The 10,248-nt window shown below is 37.1% G+C and overlaps 1 protein-coding gene across 1 annotated transcript in view; it reads right to left on the bottom strand.

Annotated features, from left to right (window-relative positions):
* The window catches only part of plekha7b (pleckstrin homology domain containing, family A member 7b), a 71,097-nt gene that overhangs the window by 3,323 nt on the left and 57,526 nt on the right, over positions 1-10,248 (bottom strand). The window contains exons 24-27 of the mRNA XM_024294776.2: positions 7,688-7,906; positions 4,819-5,046; positions 2,471-2,604; positions 2,239-2,387 (exon numbers count right to left, since the gene is read on the bottom strand). Of these exons, the coding sequence (XP_024150544.1) occupies positions 2,239-2,387; positions 2,471-2,604; positions 4,819-5,046; positions 7,688-7,906 (730 nt within the window). The remainder of the gene's footprint in view (positions 1-2,238; positions 2,388-2,470; positions 2,605-4,818; positions 5,047-7,687; positions 7,907-10,248) is intronic.

Here is a 10,248-nt window from a genome sequence, read left to right as displayed (position 1 = left end):
TCTTTACATTTTTTTAACATATCAGATAAATCAAATAAATATAAGATAAGCTTTATTTTCTGTTACAGCATGCATAAAAATTTGACTTTTTCATTTATGTTTTAATAAAACTGCAACAAAAAAGTCACAAAACATCTTCTTTGCCCCCAAAATCTGAGAATGTGGACTGTTTAACTTGAACAATCTAATTTATGTGAATAATGCAATATACAGCAGCAGGAAAAATATGTGTGAACTCTCTGGAATAACTTGGTTTATGGATAAACTGGAGCCACAAGTGTGTTAAAAAAAAAAACAAAAAAAAAAAAACATATTTTGGTGGGATTTAAGCAGGCAGTGGTTTTCTCCATCATTTTCATTTAGACTGAGATAAAAAAAAACACATCAACATTTCATACAGAAATTGAGGTACTCCCAAAGGATTCACACACTTTCTCTTGCAGCTGTACATTTAGTTTAATTCGTATTATGAATACTCAATTCTGATTGGCTGCTGGGTGTGGATTAAAAAGTTATAATGCACATCTAAAAAAGAAGTTCCGGTCACATAGCCCAAATGTTCTATATCACTATGCAGGTTTCTTTAAAAGTGAACTTTTGCTTAATCATCTAGACAAAAACAAGTGGTGAGAGGTAACCTGATGCCTCATTTGCTTCTGTGTTGGCTCAGGAGCGTGTTGTCACGGTAACATGACAACACGCCGAATCACATATCAAATAGTCTACTTTTTTTTAAAGCAATCTAAACTGAAGGAATAACAAGAATAAAATACTAATATCAATTGAATATGAATGTATTTTGATAGTGATCATGGTGTAAGCGTGATAACGCCCTTCAAAGAGTGCATTATCAGAAATTAACACACTTCCATGGTAATATAGATATGATAATGCACACTTCGTTGGGCATTATCTCTTACTGAATTTAAGCTTAGCTACAATAAACCCTGAAGCGTAAATGTAATCTTTAAGTTCAGATTTGATGAATGCTGCTTGAAATCTTAGGGATACATTTGGATTACTGTAAATAAGAGGTAGTAGTTTCATTAGAACAGTAAAGAAATTCAAGTCTTTAGATACAAAGAACTCACCATAAGTTTTGCTAACAACTGTGTATTTAACATAACCAATTATATCAGGTATTTAAAATTTAATACAATAAGTCCACAAAGGCACAGTTTGGCATTTAACTTTTTAACCACATCAACATGGCAGCCGCTAAAAGAAAGAAAAAAAACAACTCAACACGTTTTTGTGCATCAATTTTTGGCACAGCGGTTTGTTTCATTAAACACAACTTATCCCAAAAAACGCTTAATTTATGTTTGGAATATCAATTCAACAATCCAAAAACACCATTGTGAAACAGAAGGCATGTCATTGCAGTGTTGAATCCTCCTGCTTCGATGCCAGCTGTAGTCTCTGTAGTTCCTCATGCATAAAAGACTTTTCTTTTAATTCATGGGTTTGAAAGTGCACCAGCAGACCTCACTTAAACACCAAAGGGAGAGGAAGTCATTGCTTCTGTCTGCAGTGACAAGATGCCACCAGTTATATCCTCTGGCACTTTTCTACGCTGGAAATAATGTTATAATTGTTGACTTTACTTCACTGTGCATATTAAGCTTCCACACACGCTGACAGCTTGAGTGTTAGGGCATGTGACACATATGTGTGTGTTTCTGCAAAGTGTGTGTGTGAGCAGACAGACTGACAATCTGCAGCCGCTGGAGTGAAAATTAACTCGCCTCTCTGCTGTAAAGTATGAAAGAGAGGAGATGTGAGAGCAGTGTCTTTTATGCTGGTTCAGAGCTGCGTTCAAAGCCGCCGCAGCGGTGCGCAGATGCAGAGTTTGAGTTTGACTAGGTCATTGATCAGCACACAAAATGGTCTCATCAAGTGAGTCCTCCCCCGTCTGAAAGATTCTACATGGATTGCAATTAGAGACTATCTGAACCTGTAATAAGAATTAATGCTCAGTTATTAGGAAATGAGCGGCCTTACTGCTTGACTCCACACCTTATGTCTTTTCATCAATTCGACGTTCTTGAATATTTTGCCCCCCTTACATTTTTTACTAGCTATTTTGCCCACAGTCATCAGTTTTGCGCCTTTTCTCCTCATTTTAATGACAAATTATTGCATTTTTGTATTTGTTTGGATGATGTATTTCTTTACACATCATCAGCTCATGAATACATTTTAATCAAAAAGGCACAAAGAGGCTAAAAGACCGACCTGCGACTAGTTTGCTCTTCAGTGAGGCTTCAGAGGCGAGAGCATAGGACATGGTGATGAGCCTCTCCTGCTCCTCCAGAGCTGAATCCAGGGCCACCTGCCCGTCCTCCGGTTTGTCCACAGACACTGCTGGAGTTATGTTCTGCATGCTGTCAAATCAACACCAAATCATGAACTGAAATAAGCACGTGTGCACACATGTTTGTCATGTAGATGAGGGCAAATCTGGTACCTTGACTTTGCCAGAATGCTTTTAATCCGCTCGACCTTTTTATGGCGCTCTTCCACTTCCTGAGGACTGAGTGGCTCCTCAGGCTCTGAATCCACGTAACGCTCTGGAATCAAAACCTTCTGAGGCTTGGACAACTGCAAAACAGGAGAGTCAGGCTCCCAATGAGATCATGCACTGGGATTTCAACAAAAGTCAGTTCAAGGGCTGTACCTTAAAAACAGTTTTGACACAGTTAGTGGAATGATGACGCACCCAAATATCTGCTCTCTGTTTAACATGTACCCAGTGCTGATACCCAATATTCTGTGTTCTGCTAAAGATTTAGCCATGCAAAGATTCATGGTCACATTCTGTAAAAAAATATTGTCTCTGTATTGATTACACTTGTTTGACATAAGAGATTTTTATTCATCACTATGAATTATGATTATCATTTAATCATGAATTTGACACTGCATGGCAGTTTTTAAAATATATCTGCTAAATCAGGTCATTTCTTCATGTGATCTCAGATGGGTAGAATATGCAACTACTGTGGAAGATGAACATTCAAAATGGAGCTTTTTTAAGTCTTTTAAAGGATAAACTGATTCCCAAGTGATTTTTACTTGTTATAAATTGCCTATTTAGGACAGGGGTTCTCCAGCTCTGTTCTTCATGAGCTACTGCCCCGCTTGCTTTGCAGCTAATCTTGCTCTAGTAAATACCAGTCCCCTCAATCCTGTGTGTTCAGCCTACACATTCTCACTCCTAACATCTCATACATGGACGTATGGTCTGGGCCCCCTCCATGTACATTTTGGATGTCAACAACTTGTTGTTTTTTAGCAATTCAAATTTTTAATAAACTTGTTTTTTGATGTGATGGCTGTTATCATTAAAACATGGGTCCTCAAGACACGGAACTAGTACTGGGTTTGGGTTAGGGTACCGTACCAGTCTGCATCCTGAGCGTTGGGGACCCTTGCTTTAATAGTAACAGCCAGCACGTCAAAAAATGACAAGTTGGGGACAGCCAAAACGTAAAAAAGTGCCGTGGAGGGGGCCTGAACCCTCCGTCCATAAATGACGAGCTGGGAGTGAGAATGCATTGGATCAGCCTCAGTCAATCAGAAACTGGGCTCGCTTAATCCAGCTAATCAGCAATTACTGAAGCAGGGCTAACTGCAAAACAAGCAGGGCAGTAGCTCACATTTAGGGATAACAAAGTGATGATAAAGCAACAAAACCAAGACATCATAGATTCAATTATAGTAGAATAATACTCACAATTTTTTTACAGCAATTCAACATTTTATTGCACATAAAATATGGGAATTAGTTACCAAAAGGATAAAAAAAATATCTTAATCTTTCTTTATTACTAATAAATAAATAAAAAAATTCTAGAAAAAATTTTTGGATTGGTGTCATGATTTTCACCAACAGTTGCTCAGCAGGAAATAAGTCATGCTGTTCAGCTCTACTGCTGACTCCTGCACCAACTGATTCTGCATTTGCTCTGAGCCTTTTACCAGATTCTGTCATCGACCAGCCCCGTCTCCACCTCTGTCTCATCATGGTGAGATTTTTCTGTTTTTACTATATGACTTGGAAAAAGGTAAGAGATTATGAGGATGATTAGGATTTTTGTGTTCATTTTGTGTTTTGTTTAATAAAAAAAAAGTTTCAGAAAGAGTTTCATTAGTAAGGAGTCTTGTGTTGCACAAAGAGGAAGTGAAATTATGTTTGTTTATGCCGATCAGCCTCATAGCTTTTCTGCAGAGGCGACTTCACCGTAAAGAAACTTGCAACTTAGTCACCAGTGAACTCCAGCAGCCAGCTGCCTTCCTATCACAACCCTTTAAGTGACACAATGCAGGTCAGATCACCACTGCCTATCCTGAGCTCTTCCTTCAACAGCTGTCAAAATCCTTCTTCACTTCAACCTGCTGTCCTGTCTTTGCTGCAACTTTCAGTTTCTGTCATCTTTGCAACTTTTACATTAAAATGTCAACTAACAAATAATTTTAGCGTAGCATCTGAGCTGTTGCCACTTGGGATCAAATGCAGATTTTTTTGTGTTGTGTGTTAATACGGCGTTGAGATCAAAAGTTCAAATCCTGACATTGTGTGCTTTCAGAGTGGAGTAAAACTTGTTCAACAGGTGTCTGTGTGGGTTTAAGATCTCCAGCTTCCTCCCACAGTAAAGAAAACACAAGTGTTGGCTTGTTGGCTTTAGGTTTGTGCATGCGTGTGTGCATGATTTGTTCCATTGTGACAAACAATTCTAGTTATCATAGGATTTTCTTGTTTGTATGTTGTTGGGTACAGTGTTAGAAAATATTGAATTAAATCAGTATAGTTACCTCTTTACTGAGATCCAGCTCGTAGTCCAGCGGTTCTAAGTCTGCTTCCTGGGTGGGAGGGGTGGTGGTGATGAAGCGGAAAGTCAGCCATTCATCAGAGTGCGAGCGCGGCCTCTCCTGGTGTTCAGGAGGTTTCTCCGCTCCCTGGACGCTCCTAACTATCTGAGCCTCCTCCCCCTGAACGGCTCGCTCAAGCAACTGCAGGTCAAACTCCTGCTCCCTCTTCCACTGGACAACGCACACAGGAAAGACAGAGTCAAAAAACCTGCTGCCATTACAGTCATAGACCGAAACTGAAATACATCACTCATGCAAATGCTACTGCACGGCAAGCTAGCTATAACAGATTTATCAGTGTTTAGCATGCATGCATATGTGAAAAATAAAGCAAAGATGAAAACATGGATTTGAGTTTCTAAATGAAATATCTAGACCTGCCAATTAAGCAGTTCTGCAAACGAAGAAGAGGACAGCTCCAGATGTTTTAAACAAAAGTAGGAAAATACTGAAAGAAAACAATAATATAAAAAACATGGCAATAAGATTTATTTGGAAAATACCATTTATTTTTCCCCCATTGTTTACATTGTTAATAGAAATAACCTTTCAATTAGCATTCAAACTGGAAGCAAACACTCAAAGCTATCCTTTGATTTCAAATGGAAGCCATTCATCTCCCTGTTGGATTAAATCTAAGAATATGCTCTATAAGACAAGTATATGAAACAAAAGTAAGTCCTGTTTTATCAACAACCACATATTTCTCTCTGTTGCAGCAAAGGAAAAGAATAAATTGACACTTGGAAATAACAGGACAAATTACAAGCAAAACATAAGTAATTCTCAGATGTTGCTTGACTTATAAACACTCACTGTCCACTTTTTTAGGCACATCTGTCCAACAGCTCACAAGCGCAAATTTCTAATGGCATGGCAACCGCTCAATGCATTTAGACATGAAGACATGGTCAAGATGATCTGCTGCAGATCAAACTGAGTATCACAATGGTGATGAAAGGGTGATTTAAGTTATTTTGAACGTAGCAAGGTTGTTGGTACCAGACGGGCTGGTCTGACTATTTCAGAAACAGATGATCTACTGGGATTTTCACCTACAACCATCTCTAGGGTTTGCAGAGAATGGTCAGAAAAAGAGAAAATATCAATGGGAAAAGTTCAGTGAGAGGAAATGTGTTAACTCAAATAACCACTGTTCACAACCAAGGTCTGCAGAAAGCATCTCTGAACGCACAGCACGTCCAACCCTGAGGCAGATGGGATATAACAGCAGACGATTACATTGGGTGAGAACCCCTGTCAGCTAAGAACAAGACACTGAGGCTACGACTCACACAAGCTCACCAAAATTAAAGCAGTTCTAAAGACAAAAGGGGTCCAGCAGGGCACTAGCAAGGTGTACCTAATAAAGAGGCCCGTGAGTGTATATTAGCTTTAACTTGCTTTAAAATAACTTTTTTATCCAAAAGTTTGTAATTTGTCAAATGGGTAATTTCTAGCACATAAGGATTCCATTTTTGATGGACAATAACAAAAGATACAGAGTAAAAAATATCAGAGTGATTGGTGGTCTTCCTTTCTGTGTATTTCTGCCTCATTCATGCTCAGTGTTAATTTTCCCCGTTTGTTCCCTTCGTCAGACGAGGCCACTTTTTAAACAACCCACTAGAACTTGAAATTAAATTAATCAGAATATACGGTACATTTAATGTGTTTTGCTTGGTTATCTGTTTTCTACTTCAAAGTGTCTTTTCTTTAACAGTGAAAACATTTAAAATCAGAACATGTGGTTAAATGCCAATAATTATCTGATGAGGTGAATTAGCATATATCTGCAGATTATCTCACAGAAAGTAAGCCAATATATCCAGATGAACAACAGGACTTCAATGCATGATATGGATACAGTAAAGTACATTGTCAAGAATCTTGCACAAACTAAAAATAACTTAAATGCACAATTTGAACCCTTAAAGTGTTTATATTTTGGGAGGATGAGATGAGTGAGTTTCTAGGGGATACTGTTAATGATATGTAAATTGTTTTTGTAAATTAATTTGATTTTTGTTTAGATTATTGTGGATTATTAGTTATTTTTCTCTTTCTGACATACATAAACAAACAAACACAAACATAAAGATGTAGAGCTCAGAGACAGCAACCACAGAGAACAGACAGCACAAATGTAAAAAACAAGTTAATTTAATAAATGAGAAATTGTTCTTAAAAAAAGATTTAAAGAGATTTTAAAAGGAAAAGGATAAAGAGCTGTTAGAATATGCAACAATCAGAATTACATGAGCTTTAATGGGAATCGCTGAATCTGAAATAGCCTAATTTGTAAGTTATGGAATTATTTTCAGTTTTAGATATCGACATCTCTGAGAGAATCGTACACATTTTGTGCCATGCTTTGCAAAAAATACATTATAACACACTTCTCTTTTAGGAACTCTTTCTGTTTTGTGATGTTTTGCCACAGAAAAACAAGCAAACATTTCCCTCATATCTTGTTAACTTTTGAGGATTAAGTTTTTTAATAAAAATATTGACTTTTTATCATGCAGACATTTTATTACTGACTCTAACTGCATGTTGCAATTAGTAACCAAATCTCGCTATCCAAGTTAAAATGTCTGCAGGAAAATAAAATGAAAACAACATGCAAAAAGATCAGTTAGAGCTGCACAGGAAATTCCCATTCTGCACTCATATAATGGTTTCCTTTTAGCTTTAAAATGTCAGTGAAACATGATAACAACGTATGAAGGCATGCATTAATAGTGTGGATCATCACTCAGTTCCCTTCATGCATGCAAGAGTGACATGTATCAACGCTCTAGTAACATACTGATCCCAAGTCTGCTGAAAGTGGGCGTGAGGTGGAGGCGCGCGGCGATGAAGAAGCGTGCCGGTCTCCGTGACTCAGAGTGCGTTTCCGCTGGCGGACGAGGGCCTTCTGGTGTCTCTTCATTCTCTCCAGTTGCTCATCAGCACTCATCTTCCCCCTCTGCTGCTGCTGCACTCCATCCCCAGAGTACAGGCGCTCCAAGGCACTTTTTGGCTTCTCCTGAGAGGCGTGGAAAGGAAATAAAGTTAAGAAGAAGAGCAAAAGGTGCAGAAGACAGCAAAAATTACAGAAAGTAAACAAGCAGACCTAATAACAAGATGAAAGTATCCTGAAGCTGACATTTTGAAAAGAAACGCCCAAAATAAAGATTTGAAGAAAGAGAAATGCTAAGGAACATTGGTGCATTATTTTGAATTGCAGATCGTTTAAAAACAATGATATTATTTAGCGTTTTTAAGTTTTCAAAAAAAGATGTTCATGGACAAACTGCCTGGAGCTAAAAGTTTTTTTTATATATACATATATACAGGAGAAAATATTTCTTAATTTAATACTTAAAAAGGTTATTTTTAATGAGAAAGGAAATAAAAATAAGTAAAGGAGCCAGGCTGCCCGAACAGATAACTTTGCAGTGAGAAAAGGTGAAGCTTGTTTCAAAATGGAGGATTACATGGGACCAGATGGGAAAAGAGAACTAAATACAATATAAAATGTTAAAAGAAAACCAAAAACCAAATTTTTCATGCTAAGCATAGAAACTATTGCAGCTCACAGGAAAAACTGTTCATGGATTATTAGAAGCAGAAAAACCCTGTTGTTGGTCGTAATGCAACACAGAGCGTCAAACACTGTTTGTTTGGGATGTGATTGGAGATGCATCCTTTGCAGAGAAGAGATGCATCTTTTCTCTGCAGGGGTGGCAGTTACATGCTTGCATCTCGTCTGTTCCACCAAATTCAGCAAAGCAGGAGCTGTATCCTATGGTGCCTTAGTCCCATTTATAAGCCTTCTCTAATTGTGATGACAGCTTTTTTTTTAAAATTACCTCTATCATTTCTATTTTGTGGGATTCAGAACCCAGAACGGCTAAAACCTCACACAGTGATGTTAATAATAAACCACCAATACACAAATTTATTCTAACACCTCCTTATTTGAGGCATTTCCTTTGAAGATATGCAAGTCTGTTGGGTTTTTTTCCTATTCAACGTCACTGATTTACCTGTGGAAAATCCTACAGAGCCTCATGTAAAGTTGACAGCGGGGGGAAAATAAATGTAGAAAAAAAAAGGTTCTTTTATCACAAGCTTTTTCCTTTATAAATACTGATGTTTGTGTTAAATATTGTGAGCGTGCATTTCAACTTCTTTTCTACAACTTTTTTGTGCATAGCGGCCTTTATAAATGAAGACTCTGGAGAGGCAATGCAAAGCAACTCCACTGGCTGGGAACCAGCTGGGCAAAGAAAATCTAAGTGGCTGCTTCTTTAATGCGGCAGTAAAAGGTCCTTACATCTAAAGAAACATATGTTGGCATGTTTAACAAAATGACACACATTCCTCATTCACATTCTAAGTTAAGCTTTCTTTTGAAAGGGGGCTGGTTTCCAATTGGTTGATAAACTTATTTATTTCACCATAACGGGAACCACAACCATTATTCTATGTATAACCACTTCTTTGTTTTGAGGAGTATGTAAAGTACAAAGAACACAAAATCTGAGCATTGTGAGTAATAGAAGTTACTTTGAATTTAAAGTCATTTTGATCTACAGTGAGTTTTTAAAGGGTGTTGATTATTTTATCTATTTTAACGTGATTTCTCTTTTTAACTACAAGTAGTACTACATTATTGTGAAAACTTATAATGTAAATCCATTATCCTATTTCTAGCCTTCATTTTTTATTGCAATCCCCATCAAACACTAGAAAGCTAATCAAATATAATAAAAAATGAAACTTTTATATGGAAAATGTCAGGTAGTTCCATGAAAATGAACATAAAATGGGTTTTTAAATGTTTATTTTTGCACATCAAAATCACAAAAGCAAATATCGACTATGAATTTAATCCTTTAAAGTCTCACTCTGATCATCGTTTGATCTATTGTAAAAGCGTTCCCGGTGGTCTTTTATTTATGGTTATGCCATATAGTCAAAAAAAAAAAACTTATTGTTTTCAAGGACAAAGTTTCTGCAGAGTTTTGCGGGAGTTCATCAAAACTTCACCTCTGAGTCTTAGGCTGGACTGTTGAAGTGGAGTAAGTCCGCCCACTTTCTCATCTTTCCGGTAATGATCGATAAGTTAACCCCTTACTGCCTGCTGTCTCAAATATGAGACAAAATAAAACAATATGTAGCATTTACTTGAAAGCAAAAACATAAATGAATATCTTTTTTTTTAGCTGAAAATAAATGCAGGCGCTAAATAAATAAATTCAATTAAGATATACTCAGAAAAGCAATTTTAAGCTTAATTTTCTTTTTATTTGTCCTCTTTCATGAGCAAGATAGTACAAGAACATTTTAACAATACCAAAAACATGATTTTCCTGTGTGTCT

Source organism: Oryzias melastigma, linkage group LG3 (assembly GCF_002922805.2).
Source record: "Oryzias melastigma strain HK-1 linkage group LG3, ASM292280v2, whole genome shotgun sequence".
In the NCBI taxonomy this organism is placed as follows: Eukaryota; Metazoa; Chordata; class Actinopteri; order Beloniformes; family Adrianichthyidae; genus Oryzias; species Oryzias melastigma.
This window is presented reverse-complemented; position numbering and strand designations above follow the sequence as displayed.